This window comes from Eleutherodactylus coqui, chromosome 13 (genome assembly GCF_035609145.1).
Source record: "Eleutherodactylus coqui strain aEleCoq1 chromosome 13, aEleCoq1.hap1, whole genome shotgun sequence".
Classification (NCBI taxonomy): Eukaryota; Metazoa; Chordata; class Amphibia; order Anura; family Eleutherodactylidae; genus Eleutherodactylus; species Eleutherodactylus coqui.
In genome coordinates, this window is record NC_089849.1 from 28,783,954 (window position 1) to 28,811,492 (window position 27,539).

The window sequence follows — 27,539 nt, forward strand, 5'->3', positions numbered from 1 at the left end:
CATGACAGTGACATCATCACAGATCCTATAAGAACACAATTGTTGTCTGGCTCTGCAGGTTTTTAATAAAGTGAAGGACCTGTGATGACATCACCATCATGTAATCAGGGGTGGAGGTTAGAGCCCAGGTGATTGATCACATGACGGTGACATCATCACAGGTCCTGTAAGCATACGGGTGCTGTCAGGCTCTGCATGTTTTATGCTTTAGGACCTGTGATGACATCACTGTCATGTGATCAGGGGTGGAGCATGTAACACACTCACACAAGGACTCATGGACAAGAGGTCATTACTACTTTAATTATGACTGCTGACTACGGCCAGTGGTTCCTCTCCTGCTGGTTGCAGCTGTCAGCGTTACCTCCGTTATCTATGATGCAGATGCTACAATGCCTCTGCATTTGTCGCTGCCACCTGTAGGGTATATATACCTTATTAAAGGATTAGTGCATACACTCATCTTTTCTGTCCTTATGGCCAATTCTGAACTCTCTCGGGTAATGAAGGGTGCCTGAACAATGACTCCTGGTTTTGATCCAGGAGCTGAGTGTTCACCCAGCTTTTCTGTCTTCTGCAATGACCTCAGTACTTTGACTAGGATTTATCTGATTGTTACGTAACCTAACTATAAAAGATAACTTTGGAAAGATAAGCTCTATGTTCATCTTTCCATTTACACGAAAACTCTACCTCTCCTGATATCGGCCTGTGCAATCGACTAAGTCTCTATTTGTCCCTCTGGTATTGCATTATGGGGCGTCTGACCTGTTTGTGTCAACTGCCACTGTACCAAGACTACTTTTGAGTTAAGGGCCTGCGGGTCCCTGCAGCTAAGACCAGAATCTACTTGGGAGGGGTTAAAGGACAAAAAACAGTGATGCTCTAAGTTAAATTGGTCAGTAGCACAGATGGACCACACCCACTGTGTAACACATACACTGTATATTAAATATAAATACTTTAACCCTACAATACTACACCTTCCTAGACAGACATTAATACTGCACTTCTATTTTTCAAAAACAGTTGTACAACAATTGCCAAGTACATCGTCATACACAAAAACAGCCGTAGGTGATCCATAATAATAATAAAAGAACATGTACTCTCCCATCTCGGATCCAGGATGGCATCTCCTGTCTTGTCACTTGCTGGTGCACTCTGTGCATCGGCCCTCTGAAGCACTTCACGTTGCATTCAGAATAGACAGAGCTGCTCACATGAACCACACTGGCCAATCAGAGAGCAGGTGCAGGGCATCAGTAGTCTAAGACACTACCAATGCACAGTGTACATCAGGCAGTCGGAGAACTGATGAAGGCATCAGGGAAGAAGAGGCCAATAACCAAATCCACAGCAGAATGCCCCAAAGGAAAGGTAGAACGTGACCTTACTCTCCCCACCAAAATTTATCCCAGGACCGGAGAGCCCCTTTATTTAAAGGAGAAAAATTATTTGTCCATGTACACACCAAACTCTGTATGCTGGCACACTGTGTTTCTACAGGTCCCGTAGACACAGTTACCTGGTGCCTTTGCAAAGAAAACAGAAATGTTGCATCAGTATAACCAAATGCTGCTTGTCTTTAATTAGAGAGTGCAATGTTATTTAAAACAAATATTATATTTGATTCTGTCTCTTTCTCTGCAGGTCGAAAGTTCCTGATAGCCAACGCCCAGATGGACAACTGTGCTATAATCTATTGCAACGATGGCTTCTGTGACATGTTTGGCTACTCTAGGGTGGAGGTTATGCAGAGACCTTGTACTTGTGACTTTCTAACGGGTCCAGAAACCACCCACAACAGCATTACACAACTTACTCAGGCCCTACTAGGAGCTGAAGAGCGAAAGCTGGAGATCTTATACTACAGGAAAGAAGGTATGGAAACTATACACCTACTGTAAGACACACCTCACAAGTGTCCCTCTTTCGAATGGACAGTCCCTACTTTTGACTCAAGTTCCTCTTCGCCCCTTTTTGAGCTAGGAATGGGATTTGAATTAATAAACTTGTTATATTGTTCCATAATTCATCTATATTGGTCATATTTGTATATTAATCCATCATATGGTGTGGTCTGGATCTTAAAAATTTCTATATTCTTATGATTTTTGCACTAACATTTTAATGAAAACTATTCAAGTGTATAACTCTGCACTCTCCCACACAAAGAGCCATAAGTGTCACTTTTTGACTGTCCAAAAAAAACAGGAGATATGCTGTCAGATACTAAGTAAAAAAAAAACCTGCTAGAAGTAGCCAAAAATCAAACCACTCAAGGGCCTCATGCCCACGGCCGTGAAAGACACCGTCAGCGGAGTATCGCAGCGGAGTCAGTCACTGCGCCCCCCAAAGACCCCATACTCACCTCTCCGATTCGCTGTGCGTGTCCCGCCCAGCAAGCTGGTGCACATGCGCAGTACAGTGTGTGATGCACCGGCAGTGTGGTATTACGCGGCTCCCGGGGGGCGGGGACGCATAATCACGCGATACTTTTGCTGTGCTACAGCGGAAATATAGCGTGATAGCCGACTTCCATTGACTACAATAAGGTGAACAAGGCTGTAAAGATGAAACGCGTACTTCTTATGCGCGCCTGACCATGTAAAGCATGAATTTGTAATAAAGCAAGGAATATACTACAAAAATCCACGCTTCCCTGTATCTACTATTGTTTATCAAAGAAAACCATTGGACCGAATGGTATGTGGAAAGTGAGTATATCATTGCATTTAAAAACAGACAGATCGGCGGACAACAAAAGAGGTGAGATACTTTCTATTATATGCCATTGACTACAATGGAAGCTGGACGCACGTATTTCCGCGGCAATTAGAGAATGTCACTTTTTTTTTACGCTGTGGAATTCTACGGTAGAATTCCGCAGCGTGAACATTGAGCTATTCGCCACGTAAAACGCGGCAGAAATCCGTCCGTGGGCATTAGCCCAAAGTGAGACAACATAATAGGAAGTTGGGTTTTGCCCTGTTTCATTTTATTAGCGTAATATAACTAATAGATATTGAAAATTAAAATACCCCCTGCTAAAGTATGTCCTAAACACTGGTCACCACAGAACTCTGGTGATGTACGTTTGGTGCAGTAAACCAGTCAGGGGCTCTGAAAATATAGTATAAGATGCTCAGTGCACCTCATTTCCTCTCTCTACCGGCTGCACCACTGACAAGAGGGCAGGGCTTGTGGTCAGGACCCAACAGGGGCCACTCAGGTGGAAATTATGTGGCGCTCCTACCAACATTTGTGGTAGTCAATGCCCGTACGGTGTACTGGTAAAATGGTGCGGCGAGTGGATGCACAGGTGAGCATAGCCTGGCCGGATTATGTGTTTCCGGCTTTGCAGAGGTGTAACTTGAAGCTTCTGGTCCCCAATGCAAAACCTGTAACAGCGCCCCCAACTTAAAAAAAAAGCTTTATTCATAGTACTGGGCTCCCTATATGGAGAAGAGTGACCTTACGGGCCCCCTACGGCTCCTGGACCCGGGTGCAACTGCATCCTCTGCATCCCCTATAGTTAGGCCCCCATAAATCTATTTACATGCCATATTTTTCCCATGTTTTATAAATGCAGTATGCACTACTTTTGTCCATTTTTGCCTCTGTATTTGACTTAATTGGTATTACTTTCTATTGGGCAAATATAGATCTGTACCAACCAATAGAAAATAAAACCAATGACTGCAAATACGGAGACAAATATAGATAATACAGTGATACAATACTGATGGCGTACGGTTGGAATGTCATCTGTAACACAGCGGTATTACAGATGCGTATTATGGACGTGTTACGGTACGCTCATGTAAAACTGGCCATACACATAAAGTAGCAGCACTAATATCTTGTGCAGATTAGCGACTGAAGTATGTTTTGACCATATCTACAGACTACAGGATTAATTAGACTGCTAGCCCTACAGAGCAGAGATTCCTGGAGGTTTGTAAAGCCGGTGACCTATTTTATGTCCTGCTAGTATGTACACAGGCATTTCTATAGAAATCCATTTTAATCAGTGAATGAAGCATTAAGTGGTCCTTTCACCTCATACCACTGGGACTCGCGCATCGACAAGCCGCTGTTGCTGGTATCATCATATAAGAACATGAGGAGGAACATTAGAGCAATGGGGATGGCCTGTTAATGCAACCCAAGGGAGGCTTCTGTGTGTGACTGGATATGGGAATGTATTAATGCAGAAGTCCCACTACTCCCTTCACACGGGCGTATTTGCGCGTGCAATACGCAAAAAATAAAATCCATTGATTTCAATGGGTTCATTCATGTATGCATATTTTCCTGCACATTTCAGTCGTGCAGAAAAAACACACCATGCTCTATTTTTCTGCACTCTTGTGCCCCAGAAGTCCCCATAGAAGTCAAAATACGCTAGGAGATGTGTGAAACACTGCATACTTGTGCAGGAAAAAGAACACATCTGGAACTCCTTAGACTAATTAGCCATTTCAATTGGTACTTATTTTTTGGAGGGTGCGATGAACATGCCTTGCGGGGGCAAAAAGTACCCTAAAATACGCCAATGCATGCGCAAAAAAGCCTTGAGTGGTGCAAAGTGCTAAGGTAGCAGAAATGCAGTCCTAAGCTCTCGCTCACAACCTGAAGGTTGTGAGTTCAGTCCCCGCTTGGTTCAGGTAGCCGGCTCAAGGTTGAGTCAGCCTTCCATCCTTCCTAGGTTGTTAAAATGAATACCCAGCTTGGTGGGGGGTAATAAATAAATTACTTAAAATAAGTTGGCACTATGCAAATAACAAGATTTATTTTTTTAACTCATTCCACAAATATGCATACGCTCGTGTGAAGGGGGCCTAATTGTTAATTTTGAATTAAGACCCAGAATAAAAAAAATACAGAACAAGAAGGAAGGACATAAATCTGGCACAGCTGTGATAAACGCTATCTCTAGGGAGGTTACAGATCTCTGACTTGTTATCAGTATGTAGAGAAACATCCTGCAGTATAATGTAAAGGCACAAAAAGAGCCGCGACCTACGCAATTTTATTTTAGATTTAAAGTCTTTTATTCTTCACATAAATATTGCACGCTGTATATTTCCTTTTTCACATCGCGCCTCTAAAGTCGGATCCCAGTGATCACACATGATATTTAAAGACTGTAGCTTGTCATGCCAAGGTCGTGTCTGTTTTTATCACAACTCCCAGGAGACAATCCTCCCAGAATGCACCTGGAAACGTACTATCATGGGCGTTAATGCAAAGTGCGCCATCTGCAAGGTGTGAAGAGGACTACCGCTTACAGTGTTTAGTGGGTTCATGGCTAATCCGACAGGCACCTGACTTTTTGCTTTATGTCAGACATTGTGATGTTTTGCTTGCATTACTCACTGCTTTATGATGCAGTTTTGTTGTCTAAGGGCTCAGTCACACGGGCGTTTTTTAGACCGATTTGCAGATGCGCTTGCGATCTGCGTCTATATATACCCAATGCTTTGCAATGGGATCGGTCACATGTCCGTTATATGACACAACGATTCGCAGAATGCATGTAACTGCGTTGTGCGCAAATCATTGTTCTTGTATATGCGCTCAATGGGGCCGGGGGCAGCAGTGCCGACCCCATTGAGAACATATACTAAAGATCATTCTCCTCTGCCACAGCTGTCACAGCTGTGACTGAGGAGAACGATGTGCACCCATTGAATTAACCCATTGAATGGAGCCGGCAATACAGCTGGCTCCATTGAAAGCAATGGGCTGACGGCAAGCCCTGTATTACTTTCGGGGAACGGCTTCAAATATAAGCCCTTCCCTGAAAAGCATCCAAAAAATTGTAAAAAATATATATACTCACCTTTTTGCAGCTGCCGGAGATCAGCCGCGTCCAGCTGGCTCTTCTCCTGAAATGCTTTCGGTAGTATTCAGCAAGCGGGAATTTAAAATCCCTGCCTGCTGAATGGGCTGCTCTGATTGGTCACAGCTCTCAGCCAATCAGAGGCACCACTCACTCACCCATTCATGAATTCATGAATGGGTGAGTGCTGCCTCTGATTGGCTGAGCACTGTGACCAATCAGAGGCAGCTCTCAGCTACTGAAAGTTCACACAATCAAAATCCACATTGGAAAAATCACATGTGAATTTTAAAGGAAATCTACATCAGAAATCTGCATGGGTGTCGTGGATTACTGACACATAGTCTCACTTGAAGATGTTGCAGATAAACAACAAGTTGAGGGCTTCTTCACATGGATGTGATTTAGTCCCGTTATGTGGCCGCTGGACTTTCTCCATTTTCCTGTGCAAATAAGACATTGCATGCCAAAAATGACACCAAATATTGGTGCAATTTTTGTCGTGAACTCAGCCAACTAAACTAATTGGTATATAATGGTTACTATTGAAAGGTTCACTAGTTCTGTATTGCACCAAGGCTTATCTGCTATCTCTGTCATTACATGATATGCTGTGAAAGCTTCATCTAGGGCTGAGTAAATGTGTTGCATCAGTGGATTTCTTACAAGATAACGTTAATGTGACAGCTGCCCAACACATTTATTTATCAAAAAACAGAAAAGAATTGGGCAAATACTTGTGATAGTCCTGCCTTAAAGGGAACCTGTCCCCTGCCTAAAGCACCATAAACTAACTTATATATACTAGATTGACCGGATGTTCGCTACGCAAACATAAAATGTTTTCAAAAATAGTGGTTGTGAACTTCTAAATCTGCTTGGTTAGGTGATTATTTAAACTGTCACTTTCTAATTGGAGCAAATAGTTAAAGGGGTTGTCCCGCGCCGAAACGGGTTTTTTTTTTTTCAACCCCCCCCCCCCCCCCCGTTCGGCGCGAGACAACCCCAATGCAGGGGTTAAAAAAGAACACCGGACAGCGCTTACCTGAATCCCCGCGCTCCGGTGACTTCTTACTTACCTGCTGAAGATGGCCGCCGGCATCTTCTCCCTCGGTGGACCGCAGGGCTTCTGTGCGGTCCATTGCCGATTCCAGCCTCCTGATTGGCTGGAATCGGCACGTGACGGGGCGGAGCTACACGGAGCTACACGGAGCCCCATTGAGAAAAGCAGAAGACCCGGACTGCGCAAGCGCGTCTAATTTGGCCATTAGACGGCGAAAATTAGACGGCAGCCATGGAGACGAGGACGCCAGCAACGGAACAGGTAAGTGAATAACTTTTGATAACTTCTGTATGGCTCATAATTAATGCACAATGTACATTACAAAGTGCATTAATATGGCCATACAGAAGTGTATAGACCCACTTGCTGCCGCGGGACAACCCCTTTAATACAAAAAAGCCTACAGGTCTCTCTCTCTTTCTCTGTTTGTCTCTCTCTGTCTCGCTCTATGTCTGTCTCTCTATGTGAATGTGCTGCTCTGTCTCTCTCTCCTTCTTTCTATGCCTGTTTGTCCCTCTCTGTCTATCGTTCTGTCTCTCTATTACACTCTCTGTCTCTTTATCGCTCTGTCTGTCTCACTATTGCTCTCTCTCTTTTGCTTTCTCTCTCTATTGCTCGCTCTCTCTATCTATCTCTTTCTCTTTCTGTCTATTGCTCTTTCTCACTGTTTCTCTATCGCTCTCCGCTGTTTCTCTCTCTTTATCGCGCTTTTTCTCTCTGTCTCTCTATCGCTCTCTCTGCCTGTCTCTATTGCTGGCGGGGGAGGGACAGCAGCCGAGCGGGTGAGTGGCGGGGGCATTACTGCAGGTATTATATGGGCACCCTGGTGATTGGGCAGTGTATTGTGCAGTTTAACAGTGTATGCTGTGCTGCTTAGCAACGCTTCACTCATTCCAGCGCATGCCTAAAGCGCAGCAGCGCCACCCATAGACTTAACATTGTAACTTTCAACCCGCCAGACAGTCCCTGAATGTATTAAACTCACATTTGATGATTTTACGCCACTGGTGAGCATGTGTGTCATCTAATAACACCAACATTATACACCAAAGTTACAGCAAAGGGGTCAAAGTGTGGTGCAAGCATGTAGGCTTATTTATATTAGATACGTCAAACTCCCCGCTTCCAGGTTCCCGTGGTGCCCATTGCTGAAGTCCATGTGCTGGACAAAAATCTGACTTTTTTCAGAGTCCCATGAGCGCATCTCGTATACAGAGCAAGGAACTCTGAAAAGGGTTGGATTCTCGGCCAGAGTGCAGACTTCAGCGGGAGACACAAATCTCCTCCCCAAATGGCATCATAAGTTAGTTTAGAGAGTGCTTTAGGCAAGTGACCGGTTCCACATAAAGAGGTTTTTTCCATGACTTAAAATTGCTTCACAGTCACTCTCTCCTTCCTGGTTGCTGTTGATCAGGACATATGACTGCTGCAGCCAATTACTGGCTATAGATGGTCAATGCTGTGATCAGTGATTGGCTGCAGTAGTCACATGTCCAGGTCGACAGCAACCAGGAAGGGTAGAGTGATTAAAAGCAATTTTAAGTAATGCAAAAAAAAACCTTTAAGTGACACCAATCAGCGATCGAGTACGAGGTTGGGGGGCTGTTGCATCAGCTGATTTCTAACAGTTCTCTGTTGGGCCAGTGTCCCTGATCGCAGCTTCAAGTCCCCTTAAAGGGCAATAAAAGTGTTAAAAAAAAGTAAATAAAGTTTAACATTTAGTAAAGAAATAAACACAGTTATGGAAAAAAAAAAAAATTAGGTATTGCCACGTTTGGAATAACCAGTACTGTAAAAATATGTTCGTTGTCCCACGTGATGAACGCCATAAAAAATATTTAAAACTGGCAGAATTGCTTTTCTTCATTCATCTGCTACCAAAAACAATAATAATAAGTGATCAAAAAATGTTACCCATGGCGACTACAACTGATCTCACAAAAAATGACAATAAAAATGTTATGGCCTATGGAATTCAGCAATGCAAATACAATTTTTATTAAAGAAGTACTATACACATGAAAAAAAACGATAGTTTTGGTATCGCCATAATCATAGTGATCTGCAATCTTAATGGGCCAGTTTAGATCCGCCCCCCGTCCCGCACCCTCCCATTGCAAACAGTCAGCAAGGGGCGGAGAGAAGCAGGGAAGGGGGTGGGAGTTTAGCAGTCATGCTGCTAAACTCCGTCCCACTTCCCTTCTCCGTAAAAGCGTCTGGCCTAAATGCACTATCTTGGCCGGCCGGGCTCTTTTACACTGTTGAAATACGCCCATGTACACTGATGTATTGTAAACCAATGCATCAGAGGGGCAGCGTATATCGGCCAGGCGTGAAAACCCGTCTGATATACGCCCGTGTGAATCCAGCCTTAGCTGTAGGTTAATGGAAAAGGAAATGATTATCTGCTTAGTAATTAAATGATCATAGGGGATCCAATATTGACAATCCTACATGATCCGTACCACTATGTAGTGCTAGGCTGTGGTCATTCACACCAGTGATTATAACAATTCCTACCATAGCTAAAAGGAAAATAATTAGAGATGAGCGAGTATACTCGCTAAAGGCAATTGCTCGAGCGAGCATTGCCTTCAGCGAGTATCTCCCCGCTCGAGACTGCAGGTTCGGGTGCCGGCGCGGGGGAGTGGTGAGTAGCGACTGTCAGCAGGAGGGAGAGAGGGAGAGAGAGATCTCCCCTCCGTTCCGTCCCGCTCTCCCCCACAGCTCCCTGCCCGCTGCCGGCACCCGAACCTGCAGTCTCGAGCGGGGAAGATACTCGCTAAAGGCAATGCTCGCTCGAGCAATTGCCTTTAGCGAGTATACTCGCTCATCTTTAAAAATAATGTGAATATCTTTGTAAGACTGTACTTACACGGACAACCGCCGTATCGGTAAATTGCGCTTTTCTATGTGTGTGATGTGATTTACGAGAAAATCGCATTGTACTGCTGAACATTCGATTCGATTTTCTTAATAGGAAAATTTAAAGATTGCATTGCACTTGCATGTGTATGTGTATGTGTATGTGTATGCAAGTGTGATGCAATTTTTAACTTGCCCATAGAAATAGTGGTCAAGTTTTCTGCCAAATGGTAGAAAAATAGAACATGCTCTGATTTTTCTATCTCAGTGTATGGCTGCGAGAAAAAAAAATAAAAATCACACATGTAAATCGACCCATTGAATACAATGCATAATTCTCACCCATGTAAATGCAGAGGAAGTTTTAAAAAAAATGGTATGAACAGACTAGTATCTGATTTATTAATATATAAGTTTTATATTCTGGCTGAAATCATTATGCGCACCGCTGTGTATATTACTAATGACAACGTTTACATGTTACATCTGATTGTGTCATCCTCGGCACTTACCTCTATCCGCACCATCTGGCGGGGTACCTTGATAGCCGTTCACTGTGTCAACACTTCTCTTTATTTGCACACTTTCTTGAATGTTATAACACCTGTGTGTACATCAGAACAGAAACAAAGCATATGAACGGATATAGAGGTTCATCGCTTCAAATCAAAGGGTACCATGGTGAGCAACAGGTCACACCAAATTAGAATTAACTTTATATCTCAACCATGCTGTGTTTAAAGAGAACCCGTCACCTTTCCTGACATACCTTGTGTTAGTAAATTACTCATGTAATAACAGTTCTGGAGCATCAGTTCTCATAACTCCACTTCATGTTGTTTCTGTTATTCTTCCTTGAGTTTTATGAATAAATCGACAACTAGTAGAGATGAGCGAACGTACTCGGCCACTCCCCTTTTTCGCCCGAGCGCCGCGATTTTCGAGTTCTTCCGTACTCGGGCGAAAAGATACGGGGGGCACCGTGGGTGAGTGGGGGGTTGCAGTGGAGGGGAGAGGGAGAGAGAGAGGGCTCCCCCTGTTCCCCGCTGCTACCCCCTGCTCCACCACGCCTCCCCCCGCCCCCCGAATCTTTTCACCCGAGTACGGAAGTACTTGAAAATCGCAGTGCTCGATCGAGTAATCACTCGAAACGAGTAGGTTCGCTCATCTCTAACAACTAGTAGTTAACATTCTTCTTGCCTAAGGGTGACTACCCACTACAGTTTTTTTTCACTCCGAAATTCGCAGCGTTTTTTTCTTCTGCAGGGGTCCATGGGACTTGTAATGTTAAAATCGTGACAAATTTTAACATTACAAGTCCCATAGACCCCTGCAGAAAAAAAACACTGTGAATTTCGCAGTGAAAAAAAAAACTGTAGTGGGTAGTCACCCTAAGGGATGTGTCCTTACACAGTCAGCACTGATTGGACAGTAATACGGTGCATAGGGTTACATCCCCAACAGGTAATACCCAGTTGTCAATTTATTCATAGATTTCTAAAAGGAGTAACTGAGGAACAGCAAAGAGCTCTAAGAAAAGATGCAGCAGATTTGTTATATTATAAGGAATACACATATTTACTAAAATAGATGTTAGGGGAGATGACAGGTCCTCTTTAAACCCTCAGAAGTAGATATCTACCTAAGGGCTTTCACACAAGAGTAGCTATTTTTGGTTGGCCCTGCCATGGCCACAGTGCGACTGAAAATCGCGTGAATGGGTGCACAAATCTGCAGTTTGGGCGCCCATTCAGACGGCTCGGGCCCGGCGCATATATACGACAAGCCTGGATTGCTGTTGGGCAGGGGGAGACAGTTTAGCTTTGCTAAACTGCCTCCCCCTTTTTGGCTCTCATTACTGCCGGAGAAGGGAAGTGGGAGGGAATTTAGCAGCGTGTCTGCTAAACTCCCACCCCCTTCACTCCTCCTCTCCGCCCATTGCCGGCTGTTTGCAAGGGGAGGGGAAGGGGTGGGACGGCAGATAGTTACTAAGCTCCTGTTTGCAGCAGACAAGGGGTGGAGAGGAGGAGTGAAGGGGGTGGGAGTTTAGCAGACACGCTGCTAAACTTCCCCCCCACCTCCCTTCTCCGGCAACTACCATAGGCTTTCCTAGCCGCCGCTGTATTCCGGACAGGAAGATCCTGAACTATCTTTCCTGGCCGGCTGTTTTATGCCGCTGGAGTACTGCACATCTGAACTGATGCATTGTAAACCAACGCATCAGATGGGCAGCGTATATCGGCCGGCCCTGAAAGCGTGGCCAATATATACACTCGTGTGAATGAAGCCTAAGGCAGAATAGGGTTGATTTTTTAAAAGTGCTACAGGAATATGTTTCGGCATTGTGCAAAAAAACTGTCATTAATTGGAGTTATGTATGCTCCATATTTAAAATTACATGCAGCTTCCAGGACTGGATGAGGTCAATCAATTTTACGCTAGCTCTCAAAAATTGTTATAAATATACAGAATTTTTTTATTTTTTATTTCACCAGATAGAATGGATGTATAAAACCCCTGGCCACAATGTTCTCTCAATACATCCGCATGACTCCCTATAAGCACTCTTACATAATTCCCTATGGCTTGTACACAGTCTCCTAGCTGGATCCCATACCGTGCCCAGCTTTATTTGAACTTGTATATACTGTCTACCCATGTATACGCTGCATATATGAGGCTTTGTTTAGTTTGTTAGACCCTCTTTACCTTTGCTGTCTTTGTTCCCCAGGGCATACTCTCCCTACCAACCTCCCCATGTATAGGGCATTCTTTTCTTTATTAAGGGCTACTATAAAATGTAATGGACGTTTTCAATGTTATATAGAGCCAAATCTGTTAGACATTTACAAAAGTCTGTGCGCCAGAATACTAGAGTACAGAAGTCGCATTTTTTTGTGCAAACACTGCTTGTACAAAATTTTGTGAGTTTTCTTTTTTCAGCGCCAACCCTGACATTTTTTCAAAAAGTGGGCAGGGCTTGTATTTATAATGTATGCCAGAAATTGGCGTAAATTATACCAGAAATGTACACCAGGCGTACATTTCTCAGAAGGCGCATGGACCTGGCAAGAATGTGCTGATTGCGCTGGTGGAAATTATACTTAGACCAGAGCAGGAAATACCAGGCTTACCAAATTTCCTCCAATATGCGTAGCGGCATGGAGTTTGGATGCAAGTTTTTGTGACTGCAGATTTCGTGACATCAGCATCATGTGAGCAGCCGTGAAGCAAGAAATCTAATAACACTGGTCGTTTATGCAATAGATCGTGATCATGGAAAGGCTCCTAGACAGAACATTTATAACTTAGGCTCTTTTCACATCCGCATTAGAGGCCCCATTCAGATCCTTCGCTGACAATCTGTCATGAATTGCTGGATAAAAAAGTCCTGCTTGTAGGACTTTTTTAGCCTGTAAGAATGCTGCGCAGGTGCAGCAACTGAACAGACCCCATTATAGTCAAGAAGGTCTGTTCAGCACCATTATGAGATGGATCACTTAATGCAGGGGATTCCGCTTTCCTGCTCCCGTAATGAAGCAGGAAAATGGAATCCCTAGCGCTGATGTGAATTTAGCCTTAGTCATACAAACTTAAAGACATATATAGGGTGTCCACTGAAATACTATCTGGGGGCAAAAGAGATCCTTCCAGCATTGCGCAAGTGTATGTGTATGGAGATGCTTGTTCCAACACTAAAATAACCGAAGAAAATCAACTTAAGACCAATTCACAAATAATTTCTGACTGTAAAGGATTAAGACAAATACAAACAAAAAATGAGCTTTATTATCTTACATAAAAAGGTTAAAAGCAACCGCCGTCAGCAGCCATACAAAGATGTACACGGTTAAGTGTGGCAGAGTGGAGGGAGTGTAGTATTTCACAGGTCGCTGTATTTGCCTCTTCAGTTCACCAACATCAGGAGGTGCTGCTGGGTATCTGTCCCAGTCAGCTGCCTAAAAGTAACATGGACTGTTGAAATGAAAGCTAGAATCTGATTGGTTCTTATCCATAGCTCCTCCTCTTTGTGGACTCTTTGATTGACTGATTTATTTTATTTCAGTGATTGCATTTGAAAGGACTCCCTGGCAGAGGGTTTCTTAAGCAGGTAGGTAAAGGTAGAGTCCCCTGGTGCAAGCACCGAGTCATGACTGACTCCTAGGGTTACGTCAGATTGTGACGTTTTCTTGGCAGACTGTTTTTGCAGGGTGGTTTGCCATTGCCTTTCCCAGTCATCTTTACTCCCCAGCAGACTGGGTACTCATTTTACTGACCTCGGAAGGATGGAGGGCTGAGTCAACCTTAAGTCGGCTACCTGACCCAAGTGGGAATTGAACCCAAAACGTTCAGGTCGTGAGCGACAGCTTAGGACTATATTTCTGCTGCCTTAACACTCTGCACCAGGTACTTTGCTAAAATTACTGCAAGGGATAAAGAGGGGCTCGGCAACTCTTCCACTCGCCTCTGGACCACCACTGGAAAGTCCTGGGAAAAGGCTCGATCACGGGCCCAACAAGGAATTTTGCAACTTGTTGGCAGCTCTTAATGGAAGAACCATATGGCTCTGTCTCTTGCTCAACTCAGAACTTTTTTTAACCCTTTCCAATCCACTGTCTGACCTCTGAAGACATTATGATTTATGGCTGTACAGCTCCGATGTTGGAAGACGTCCGTCGGGGTTCTCTTGCTGTATATTGCCAGCCTCTCTGCTGTCGGAGCCTATCCAACGTGTCACCTCATGCAGTACTGGCTTTAGCCAGCATATAGCGCCGTTGTATAACAGCAGAAAAAGAGTAAGCCCCCTAGGAAAACCAGGATACAAATTGGATTGGAAAGGGTTAAAAGAGGTTCGGCACTGGATACACCAGTCATGGACCTTCAGTATTGGAATTTTTTGAATGGTTGGAGCTCATAATGCCTAGCAGTCATATAGACAACACAGACAGCTTCACAACTTTAGGAGCGCTTCACGACTTTGGGGAAACCAACAGGTTCAGCGATGCTTGGTCACTTTACTTCACGGCAGCTCTCAGGAATGCAGCTCTTCCTTCTGCCAAAATGAATTCAGCTGCATCACTTAGGCCCAATGTCCATGGGCAGATCTGATTTGCAGAATCTGCATGGGTGACCTGTGCGGAAGATCCACAAATCAAGACGCCAATAGGCAAGCATGGGCGTCCGCACATGAATTAAAGCATACGGATTTGCTTTGTGGATCTTTTGGTTCGGAAAACAAATCGCAGCATGCTCCATTTCAGTGCGGGTCCCGCACGGACGGCTTCCATTGAAGTCAATAAAAGCTGTCCGATCCACGGCCCCACCACAATTGAATTGCGGATGGGCCGCAGATTCTGTGGGAAAGCAGGAGTTTTAAAAAGATAAATAAATAAATAAAACTCTCCAATGCACATGTGCAGCGACACGCCGTCCTGCCCTTTTGCAGACATACGCACTGAAGAAAATAGAAGACCCGGACGGGTAAGCAGTGTCCTCGGCCGCAGGCTGAGTCGGATTCCACTGTGGGCTCCTGCATGCGGAATCCGATCCGCCCATGGACATTGGGCCTTACACTGACTTCCACTCTCTGTGGAGCTTTATCAGCTCAGCAGTTACTAAGCAATAGCCATGAAAAATCCGCCTCTATGCAGTATCGCACCAACTCACCTGCTGATAAAAAATGTAAAGTAATAGTTACATAATAAACAAAAAACTTTTTTCTAATGTCACAATCAGGGTTTCATAGCGACACACACAGAATAAAGACCAAACTTCATATAGTCCTTTTTCAACAAAATTACTGGGACTACCAATCCTCTCTCACATTTTGAGGCATTTTTTAATTGTTATCCATGATTTAATGCATTGTTATGCTAATTCATCTTAAATTGATTCCCTTCCATTATTTTAGTGTGGAACAAGCAGCCCCACACACATCTCTTCCTTCATGCACTGCTGGAAAGATCTCTCTTGCCCATGATAGGTATTTCTGTGATCAGCCTATGTACTAAAAAGCCATGGAAGTATTTTGGCTAGATTAATCATACTTTGGTTTCTATAAAAAGGTGGAGGTGTCTGTTTCTCTTATAGTAATTCTGTATTATATTTCTTCTCCTTCCTCTCCCTTTTCTTGTTTTTCATCACCCACAGGTTACTCTGTTACCTCAAGCATCAAATTTGTTGTGACTTATCTAATGTATGTTGCATTTGATACTCTGTTTAATTATCTTGTATCACTAAGTTTTCTTCTGGCCCAACAAGACCCTAGTGTTCGTAACTCAACCTTAACTTAGTCCAATCTGGCAAGAATTGAACAACTGAATGTACCTGCTTGCACACCTTATTTCTGGTTTCAGCCACTCCATGCCCTTACTGCAGATTTGTGGGTTGAGCTGTAAGTGAGGCCGGCCACAACAAAAATTAGGTGTGCACACCATTAAGGAGTGTTGTTAGTAACCAACAGGCCTGCTGTGTAGGACTTGAACTGTTGCTCACAGTTATACACTGGGAAAGTTACAGAAGGGTGCGAGCCAACACAGTAGAGACACAACAGTGTGGGTTTGAACCAGTAGTTTCAATAGACTGTGCAAAGGATGAAGACCGTGATTTGTATTTCAGTTTATCCATAATGCCAAGACCGATCTCTAAATAGTATTACTGACATTGTTCATTTGGTCTTATCCTGTATTGTGCACCAAATATTAATAATTCTACGATTTAGCTAGCGGTAGTTGGTGCCAAGGTATTCCAAAGGAAAATGTTTGATGCTTGGCCTGTCCTGTTAGTATTTACCTGTTCTTAAATATATCTTGTAAATAGAGATGAGCGAGCATATTCGCTAAGGCAAACTACTCGAGCGAGTAGTGCCTTATGCGAGTACCTGCCCGCTCGTCTCTAAAGATTCGGGTGCCGGCAGGGGAGACCGGTGAGTTTGCGGGAGTGAGCAGGGAGGAGCGGGGGGAGAGAGTGAGAGAGAGATCTCCCCCCCCGTCTTCCTCGCCGCTCCCAGCCCCCACGCCCCGGCACCTGAATCTTTAGAGACGAGCATTCAGGTACTCGCATAAGGCACTACTCGCTCGAGTAGTTTGCCTTAGCGAGTATGCTTGCTCATCTCTACTTTTAAACTGTTGATACTCATTCTACTCCATCATATCATGAATCTGCATTGCAATACCACCACCCGTGACAACTGTATACCCACGCAATGTCTTGTCATGTTTTTCAAATATGTCCTTTAATAAATTTATTGATAATTTAAAAAAATAATAATAATGCACAGCTCCTAATAAATCCACTTTATTGTCGGTGCAGTAATCTATCGTGGTAACCAGAACAGAGCATATGAAAACAGCTTCAGAGAAATGGTTTTTTGCTGTGCCTTATATTTTCCTGGTTCTTTTTCATCAGTATTACAGCTGCGACACATTGATAACTCTGTCACAGCAGGCTTTGTAGGTGACAAAATGGAAAACATCTACCCAGAAGTGTGTTATATCACATCAGCACAAATGACTGCTGCATCAGAATTCTCAGAAATCCTCTTGCATTAGCCAGGCATCACTGTAAAGAGGTAAAGGCTTTCTTGCTGTGGATTCACAGTTTGTGGTCCTCTGTGCAGTCTCCTGTATTGATGACTGAAGTGTAGCAGCACGGACACATTTGAGAGCAAATAAAGTAGTATATGGAGCAAAATGAACAGAAAGACAGCTCTTGACAGTAAGACTTGGCAGTGCTGTTACAATGTGGTCTCCTACATGTCTTTCGGGTTTATTAATTCATTAGTGGAGTTTGTGGACTCCAATGTACTTCTTTCCAGTTTCAATGTAGTGTTTTATTATCGAAAATGGAATACAAGAGAGCCGTCTGATACAAGGTGAGGTCTAGGGCTCCTAAACTGCTGGTGTCTGCAGATACTATGATGCACTAATAGCATGGATGTTATTACTGAGAATTATTCTGTATGAACGCCGCGGAATTCAGCATCAAAATCTGCACAGATTTTGATGCGGAATTGCCAGCAGAATTCTGCCACTTTCATTCTGCATCAAAATCCACACATTAGTAGCACAGAATTTGCCGTTCTTGAATTCCACGCCAAAATCCACACTGCTAACTGCTGAATTTTATTTGGATTCTGCTATTTTCAATTCTGCACCAAAATCTGCACGTTAGTAGTGCAGATTCTGGGACTGAATATTCTGCAAGAGGGCTAATTATGCAACACTGCTGCAGATATTCTGTCCTATGTGAAAGGTCCTTAACCCATTAAGGAATAAGAGCTGTAAATGTACAGCGCTTGGTCCTGGGCTTTAATCCAGACTGATAGTAAAATCGCCACGCGGGATTAAAGCCCCTGCTTCTGCAATCAAGCAGGAGCAGGACGGGTTATTGAAAAATACCAAGGAGAAGGGAGAAGTGGCCTTCTCCTTTTCTTAGTACATAGCATTCAATGAGCGCTATGTACTAAGAAGTGAAAGTGGAAGTATAACTTCCGCTATGCGAGGCGATGGTCACATGATCACTGGGGTCCCCTGGCACAGCAGAGCTGTAGGATCCTAGCAGACCCTGATCAGCTCTGCCAGTGACTGATGTCACTACAGAGGATGTTTTTCCCTGTAACTGGGGCTCCTATGGATGCCCCAGCTACAGTATAAAAATGTCAAAAAAAACCAAAACATGTGAATTTCTCCCAGAGGTGTTATATGACGTCAGGGAGGACATAGATAGTTAAAAAAAAATTACATACATAAGTGAAAAAAATTACAGAATAAAATAAAAATCTATACATAAAAAAGAAAATAACCCAAAGCCGACGCCAACCAAAACTGTCGCCGTATGCGCCCTGTAAACCAAAACCATACATATTATATATCAAAACGTCCGAAACCTTGGGGGCAGTAATTGGTGTTTTAACTGAGGTATAGGAGTAAACTAACAAGGGAATTTATCCCCTGGTGGATTATACTTTACCAGTGGGATTATGTGAATGTGTTCAAGATGCAAATATAACCTAATTATGCAAACCTCCTGTATCGTAATGTGTTTGTTTTGATTATGAGAAAATTGTAATAAAGAGTTTATTTAAAAAAAAAAAACTCCCGAAACAAAATGAAGAACCCATTGCCATACTTTTATTTTAGCGTAAATATACTAATTAAAAAAAAAACAAAAAAACTATAAATGTTTAAAAAAAATCATTTTTTTTTAGCTTTTTACCCTCAGTAAAACTAATTACGGAAAAAAAAGTCAGTGAAAAAGATATTTAAACAATTGCACTATGGGCTTATTTACATGAGCGTATAGCGGCCGGCGTTTTCACGGGCGGCCGATATACGCTTCCATCTAAGCAGTTCCCTCCTTTCCTCCCACTCACCGACTCTCTGTCTCTCTCCTTCCCTCCGAGTGGTTTGCAATGTGAGTGGGAGGGACGGAGCTAAGCTGCAGCCCTCCCCCCCCCCCGCCCCTTGTCCATAGCCAGCAATGGGAGTGGGCAGGACAGAGCTGAGCTTGCAAACACCGGACTGGAGGAGAGAGGCAGAGAGCCGGTGAGGGAGGGGGAACTGCTTAGATGGAAGCGTATATCGGCCGGGTGCGAAGAACCGACCGATATACACTCATGTAAATATGTCACGGCAAAAAAACGCAGCAAAAATAATTTTGGTAGCTAAAGAAAAAAAATCCCTAAGAAGTGTCTGGTGCTTAAGGTACAAAACAGCCAGGTCCTTTAAGGGGTTAACGGTTCTTACATATGTGGTTGAATATTCCACAACACACAAGAGAATCACCGCTAATTGCCAGGCTACACCTGGACTTGCTATTGTTTCAATTAGCAAGTTCAGGTGCAGTCCAGCAATTAGTGGTAATCCGCACATGGATAATCCGCAGTGTGTACGGCACCCTAAGGTATTATCCAGAGCAGACAACACCTTTATCACCAACTGTTAAATTGTTTCCATGGGGAATCAGCATGCAGCCTTTACAGCCAGTCTATAAACTTGCTGCTACAGATGAGTAACTTGTTCGGCCTGATATACAGATTAATCCAATCTGACATTTCATAGAAAATAGGCAAAAAAATGTTACCTCTTCAATTTACTAAAAGTGGAAGTCAAATATGAAAGATTGTTTCCCTAATGTCTCCTAATTTCAAGGAATTATTAATCTCCAGCTCTTTTGATGTGTAGCGGTTCTTGCCCCTCATAAGTGCACAGTAGGATTCTGGTCGGCTAGGTAAGAGGCCATGAACTTGAGTCCAGGGAGAGATAATGTTTTTCCTTGTGTACCACTGCTAATCTGTGGTATTGGGAGTGCGTTGCTGGGCAGTGTCAAAGTACACATTTCTCTCTTTCCTACCCACAACTTCCAAAACCCCTTGCATGTACTCTATACTTTTGTAAATTTGCTCCACATCACTACCAACTCTGAAAACTGTAAGAAAAAAAGTCATTTTGCTGCAAAACTCGTCCTGCAGTTGCATCTCAGGCAGATATACAAATGATGAGAGTTGCGGTGATTAGATGAACGGTCTTGTTACCTGAGGACCTAAAAGTGGTTCCCCCCTTGGCCTATAAAAGGCTCCCGGAGGCTCCTTGTGTGTAGTGACCTCTTCTTCTGCTTGTGTAGAGCTTGTTGACCACTAGACGCCTCTACGGCGCAGAGAAGAGATTTAACCCCGTTACCAGAGTCTGAGGGGGGGCGCATTATTGGGATGTGAGAAGCCGGATGGTCATTCTGACCAGACTGTTGAGGTGTTGGGACCAATGGATGCGTGGGAGAATGCATGCAAGGAGAAAAGGCTTTGGATGCTCTCAACAGACCACCAAAAGAGAGGATCATCTGATTGTCCAACAAGCATGAGCAGCTTTATCTGTTTTGTTGTCCGCCATCCAGAGAAAGTGGCACCATAGTTACAGGCCTCTGTGTCTATCGGAACCACTTGGCTGAAGGATATTTGATCTCACCATGTCCATTAAGTGTACTGTCTTTGACACCCACCGTCGCCCCCGTTTGCAGTGATGTCAAGAACGACAACCTGGCGTGCTACAGAGTGGAACCAGTTTGTCTTCAGCGATGAATCCAGGTTTAGTTTGGGCACTGACAACGGCCGTGTTCGTGTCTGGAGACCTTGGGGTGAGCGCCCCAATCCTGCCTTTGCTGTGGAGCGGCACACTGACGTCATGTTCTGGGGGGCCATCGCATATGATAGTCGATCACCCCTAGTAGTGGTACGAGGGACAATGACAGCTCAGCGATATGTTCAGGACATCCTGCAGCCACATGTGTTCCTCTCATGGCGGCTTCCAGCAGGATAATGCTCGGCCGCACACACAGGAGCCCCCACAACATTGTCACACTTCCGTGGCTTCCCTGTCACCAGATTTATCGCCAATAGAACATGTATGGGACCATCTGGGACGCCAACTTCGAGAGCTTACGGTTTGCACGATCTAGAGGATCAGTTACAGCAAATGTGGACTAATGTGGCACAGGATGCCATACAGAACCTGTATGCCTCCATGCCTGCCCATATGACATCCAAGCCAGAGACGGTACAACAGGGTACTAGAGCCTCTCCTCAAGTGTTCAGTTTTCTACAATAACTTTAGCTTTTTGCTCTAATATTGTAATCCCTTATATCAACGTTACAATCACACATATAAAGTTTCATTTCATTCTGGCAACTCCTTCTAGGTGCTTGAGGTTTTTTTTGTCAAAATAAATATATATAGTCCCCAGTAATTTATCTAATCAGTTTCCTTTCCCCTCTCCCAGCTGTAAATATAGTTCACAGTAAGTTTCCTAGTCTGTCTTCTTTCCCTCTGGCAGCTGAAAAATATATATTTTTTCATATATATAAGTGTCATATAATATTGATGGTTTGTGATCTATAGGATAGGCCATCAATTTTTAAAGGTTGCATAACCCCTTTAACAGCTTTCTCACATAGCTATATGCAGTAGGTACAAATACATTTGTATAGAAATTAGCGTGATGGGATATGCTAAATATTTTAATTCTAGAGGAACGAAGATCTTTGATCAGAAGTGATAAAATGCTCCATGGAAATCAATTTCACCTACATTTAAAATGTTGAAGAGTTTAGTCTGAATTACACTTCAAACTGGAGGGGAGTAGAGAAAAACGTGCCGTTTAACACAATCCTTCACAATAATCTTACAAAGCGTTCTCTGCGCCTGTTGTTTATGAGAAGCCTAAGGCAAATATCTGAACGAAGTAATTGATGTAAATGCAGCAGAAATAACCGAATATAATAACTGCATTGAAAGACATAACAAAAACCCCATCACAATGCAAGAAATCACGGAGCGGCACACAATAGTTCCCTCAAGTTCAAGGAAAGAAAACAAATAACAACAGTATCGATGCATTAAGAAAAGCATCATCTCAGTGAAAAAGATCGAACTCTTGAATGTAGCAAATCAGCAAATTGTTCTACTATATGCACACCGGTAATGACTTTTTAGGATACTTCAAACTAGCAATTATGCTACGATCAAAACAACGCTGCTAGACTGAATTATTTCAAGGAAGAAATCCAACATGTTCACCAGTGACTTTTTTCGTATAGGGCAACACTGAGGTTGCTGTGTCCCACTTTTTTACTGCTTCTATCACGCCACCAAAGGCTGTCATGGAACAGTAGCCTAAAGAAGGATTACGTCATGCCTAAATCTTCTCTAGAGTTGGGGAGGACTATTCCCCTTCTCTCATCGCAAAGAAGGCAGTGAAGAAGGTAAAAACAAAAAGGTCCTAGAAGAGGCAAATAACGCCCAAGTTTTCTTTCAAAACATGGTTAATAATAGCTAAAATGGTTATTAGGGGCCTCCTATACAATCCCATTTTGTAGCAACATTGCAGATTGTTATGTCAGTTTAAAGCCAAATGCAAAGTTAGAGTAGCATAAATGGAACTGTATAAGGAAAATCTGCAGCGTTTTTTGTTACGTCCGAGCTGGACACAAAACACCTTGTCTGGATCAAACAAAAAATATTATCTTAAAGAATGGATATACACGTAATATTACGCGGATAACAGAATATGAATATAACAATACCAAAAAGTGGGAAAAGGGAGAATCTGATCCTGACTTACTAATGCAAGGAAACCCTGCCTAAAAGAGGAGCACTCGTCCTGATGAGGGCAACCCCAAGTCAGGAACCTAGGTCAACCCTGACTCTCCCTAGCTGGATACTAATAATAATAATAGCAATAGTGTGTATATATATATATGTTTTAAAATACAAGCAATTTGGATAACATTACAAGAAATCCCATCAACACACTATAAAAAAAGATTGCAGTGGAATTTGGCTGCGGTGTCGATTTTAAATCCACATCATGTTAATTTTCTCTGCAGATTTTCAGTGTGAAGTTTACCCTTAAAGGGGTTGTCCCGCACAAGCAAGCGGTGTTAAGCCCTTCTGTATGGCCATATTAATGCACTTTGTAATATACATCGTGCATTAAATATTGGCCATACAGAAGTTATACACTTACCCCCTCCGGTGTTGGCGTCCCCGTCTCCATGGCGCCGACCGAAGCCTTCTTCTCCCTCGATTAGACGCGCTTGCGCAGTCTTCTCGTCTGTTCTGTTGAATGGGGCCGCTAGTTGTTCTGGCATCACCACTTAGATGCTGGCAGACATGATGCAAGGAGAACGGCACCTGACCGCTGCGGCCTCTGACTGGCTGCAGCTGTCAAGTGGCAGCCATTCCACAAAAAAAAAACGGGAGGACTGTGGGGCTGCAGCGCTGGATCACCGAGGCAGAGGACGGGTAAGTATTGCTGCTTTTATTATTTTAACCAGAAAACCCATTTAAAATTGGAAAGCCAATCTGGAAAAGGGCTCCATGTAGCCCCAGTCTTATTGCTCCTTTTGGATTCCTTACTAATAAGTTTTTGTAGAAGGCTGTATTCTGTGCTTGTACATAGTCATAACAGCAGCGTATACACAGACTTTCATTATCAGCAGCAATATTTGGCCCGTGTCCTGTATACTAAACTGCTTCTGTTCTCCAGGGCTATAACACAACATTAGAGGGTAATGACTTCAGTGCCTTATCTGCTCTTGTTTTGCTTCGGTTACTATGGTGAGGTATTAGATTGTCATTTTCTTGTTAGAACTTCGGTTTTATAAACAGTAAGATACTTTTTAACAAATTAGAAAAATAAATATTTCTGCCTTTCACAAGCCTCTTTCCGCAGAACACATTTCTGCATACAATCTTAAAGGTTTGTTACAGGAATAGCCAAACACGGGCACACGGGGCACTTCACTTACACTGCGAAATATCCACTGTGGGGGTGATTATCTGCTGCAAAACAAATATTGAGTTCGATTCTAACGCCATTTATTTTCAGACACTTTCCCTGAAAACAAGGGAGGGAGTTCACAGTTGTACATCCTGCAACATTTCTCCTCTCCAAACCATTATGAATACAGCAGCCAGGGTCATTATTCTGCCCTGGCGCTCCACCGTTGCCTCTGTGCCAGTCACTGCATTGTTTCACTCTCATCCATAATGCTCTCCACAGTGCTGCACCGTCCTATATCTCTTCCCTCATCTCTGTCTACCATCCTAGCCATGCTTTCCATACTGTCAGTGATCTAAGACTGACATCCTCCATAATCCAAACCTCCCACTCCCATCTCCAAAGCTTTTCCCAAGCTAAACCAGTTCTCTGGACTGCGCTACCCTCGACAATCAGATTAAAGTGACCCTCAGATTTTGAACAGAATTCTGTCCTGGGACCAGAAAAGGTGGAGGGTATATTACCTGCAGTTTTTCTCTGCTGTCCTTCTAATTCGCTGGTTGCCAGTTCTTTTTTGAGCTGCATAAGATAAATCAGAGGGTTACTTTAAATCACAACATTCGCTGTATTAAGCGAGCCCATAAAACACATCTCATTGGGGAGGCTTATCACATTCTCTAATCTAACTCTTCTTCGCATATCCCTCTTCAACATTCTCCCAAAGAACCCCACCCCCTTAATCCGAGTGTATCCCCCACAACCCATACACCTCATATCCGTACATACACAGATACTAACTGGTAAATGGATTATACAGCTTTATGTATATCAGCCTACTTATATAAAGGATGGCCAGACCACTGAACAGAGCAAGCACTGCTACCTCTTGTGTCACCCCTATTTTCTCATAGATTGTAAGCTCTTGTGAGCAGGACAATCAGTCATCTTGTTTGAATTGTGAATTACTTAGCCGGAAGCCCGATGTACCTCATCAAACAGTACTCAATAGGATGCGTTCTATGCCATATGGGTCTAGTATGGGTTGAATTCGGCACTCTCGGTTTTATGCTTACGTTAACCCAGCTTTAGGCTATATTCACTTAGGCAAGTGCGATATAGGTCAGTGAAAAACTAACCATTTTATCTACGATTTCACAGCAATTTTTCCTGCGTATACAATACATTTTTGTGATAATTTGCATCAGATTTACATTTTTACATTTAGTTTTGTTTTTCATGCACATAAAAATAATGTAAAAATCACATGTGGTTCCATTACTAAAATGCTTTAAAAACGCATTGCAGTCGCATGCAAATTGCAAGTCGTGATTATTATGGTTTTTTTTCGGACTCCCATAGGAAATCATGGGCGAAAACTCACATAAAAATAGGACATACAGCAATTTTTCAAACGGTGACTATCAGTGCAAGAGAAGAATCGCTCGTGTCAATTAATCAATTCAAATGAACGGATTGTTTTACTGGGCAAGGTCTATCCATCAGAAAATCAGACAGAACTCGAGTACGAAAATTGCTTGTGTTAAAGCACCGTTATGGCTTGTTCACATGGGCATCAGCATTTTTACGCTTGCCAGACGGCTATGTAAAAACGTGTGAACGGGCACACAAATCTAACGAGCCCGGTGCATATACGCTGAGCCCCCAATGTCATTGGGTGGGGGGGGGGTGGACAACAGTTTATCCCTGCTAAACTGTCTCCCCTTCCCAGCTCTTGGCAAGGGGAGGAGGCAGGACGGGGCCGGAGCTAGTGTGCTAAGCTCCCGTCCCCTCTCCACCCCTTGTCGGCAGCCAGCAATGGGATAGGGCGAGAGCATAGCAACTAGCTCCACCCCCGTACTGCCCCCTCCCATTGCAAACAGGCGGCAAGAGGCAGAGAGGAGGAGAGAAGGGGAAGGGAGTTTAGCAGTCTCCAGCAGCTACCATAGGCTCCCATAGGAGTCTATGGCAGCAGCCGTATTCTGGCCAGGAAAGATAGTTGCAGGACTATCCTTTTCTGATCGGCGTAAAAGCTCCAGGACGAAATGCGCTATCTTGGCTGACCAGGCGCTTTTACACAGTGGATAATCGCACGTCTGATCTGATGCATTGGAATCCAAGGCATCAGATGGTAGTGTATATCGGGCAGCTGTGAAAATGGCAGCCAATATACACTCGTGTAAATAAAGCCTTAGTTGTATATTGGCTGAATCGGACAATATTGAAGGGATGCATGAAGGGATTGGTTGAGACAACCATGTAGTGCACTGCATGCATGGGCAATAAATACTTAGATGGGCATCTAAATTCATGGCAATCTTGGCAATGATCAAGATTAGCTGATAATTGATCAGAGTGAGATGGGGACTTTATATTGGCTGATACATTGGGAGGATAACTTGTTATCCTACAACACTTGGCATCCATTTTACAGGTGCAGTAGCTATACAGACGTTATTATCCTCTTTTGCTCCTTAGTATGAACATAAGCAGCTAGTTAGCACACTAGATATAATTGAAATAAAATTCATAGATCAAATTTTTTTTTTTCTTAAACAATAGCGATATTAGTATCTACAGTTGTAGAATAATTTCTAGCTAAGAAGACAAAGTAACAACTGTGGAAGAAGTCGCTAGATAAGACATGATACTGGCGTGAAAAGAATAAGCAAATGCATCTATTTTTATTAGAAGTCATTTCCAGGATGATGTTCTTTATGCTTCCTAGAATTCGGCTGCGTATATTGAGTATTCCATATTCCCTCGCCTCATTGCTTATTTATTGTTAGTCATCTGAAGTAATAACTCCCTTGTTTCTTCGGCCTGTCCTTGTATCCAGAAGAATGCCATTAATCATATCTTGTGGATTTAGACTGTCCTAAATACATTACTTTACACTTGCCTGGATGGAAGTGCAATTTCGCATTCTCAGAAATTGTTCCAGTTCTTGCTAATGTTCATCCAATCTGCTTAAATGGTTAAGAGGTTAGAAATACTGTGTCACCTTTAAAATAGGATTTTGCAGCATCTCATATATTCCATCTTAAAGAGTACCTGTACTCTCAGAAAACCTTTGTCATGCCTTAAAGGCATGACTGCTGGGACCCCCGCTGATCACTAGCGGGGTCTGGAGCGCTCCCCCAAGCACCGTGCCCGCTCGGCCATGTTCATTTGTTTTCAGCTGCTTCTGGCAGCTGAAGATGGCCTCATAGAAGGAAGCTTCTATACACCTCTATGAGGCCGTCTTCAGCAAACAAGAATAGCCAAAAATCAGCAAACATTTGGCTTTTTTGATCACTTTTATTGCGGTTTTGTGGAATGCAAAATGAACTAAATAAAAGCATGGCGGAGGGCTGATAATGTCACAGAGGGATCATGGAAGGGGTTAACGGCAAGGATTGGTGTTCTAACCGATCTCCGCTATTGCAGTGGGAGGCCAACTATCAGTCACTGCAGAAGGCGCAGGCTCAGCTTCTGGGCAGTGCAAAA

At 43.4% G+C, this 27,539-nt stretch overlaps 1 protein-coding gene across 1 annotated transcript in view; it reads left to right on the forward strand.

Annotated features, from left to right (window-relative positions):
* KCNH6 (potassium voltage-gated channel subfamily H member 6) overlaps positions 1-27,539 on the forward strand; it is a 247,287-nt gene that overhangs the window by 45,669 nt on the left and 174,079 nt on the right. Inside the window, exon 2 of the mRNA XM_066586673.1 lies at positions 1,654-1,884. Within this exon, the coding sequence (XP_066442770.1) occupies positions 1,654-1,884 (231 nt within the window). The remainder of the gene's footprint in view (positions 1-1,653; positions 1,885-27,539) is intronic.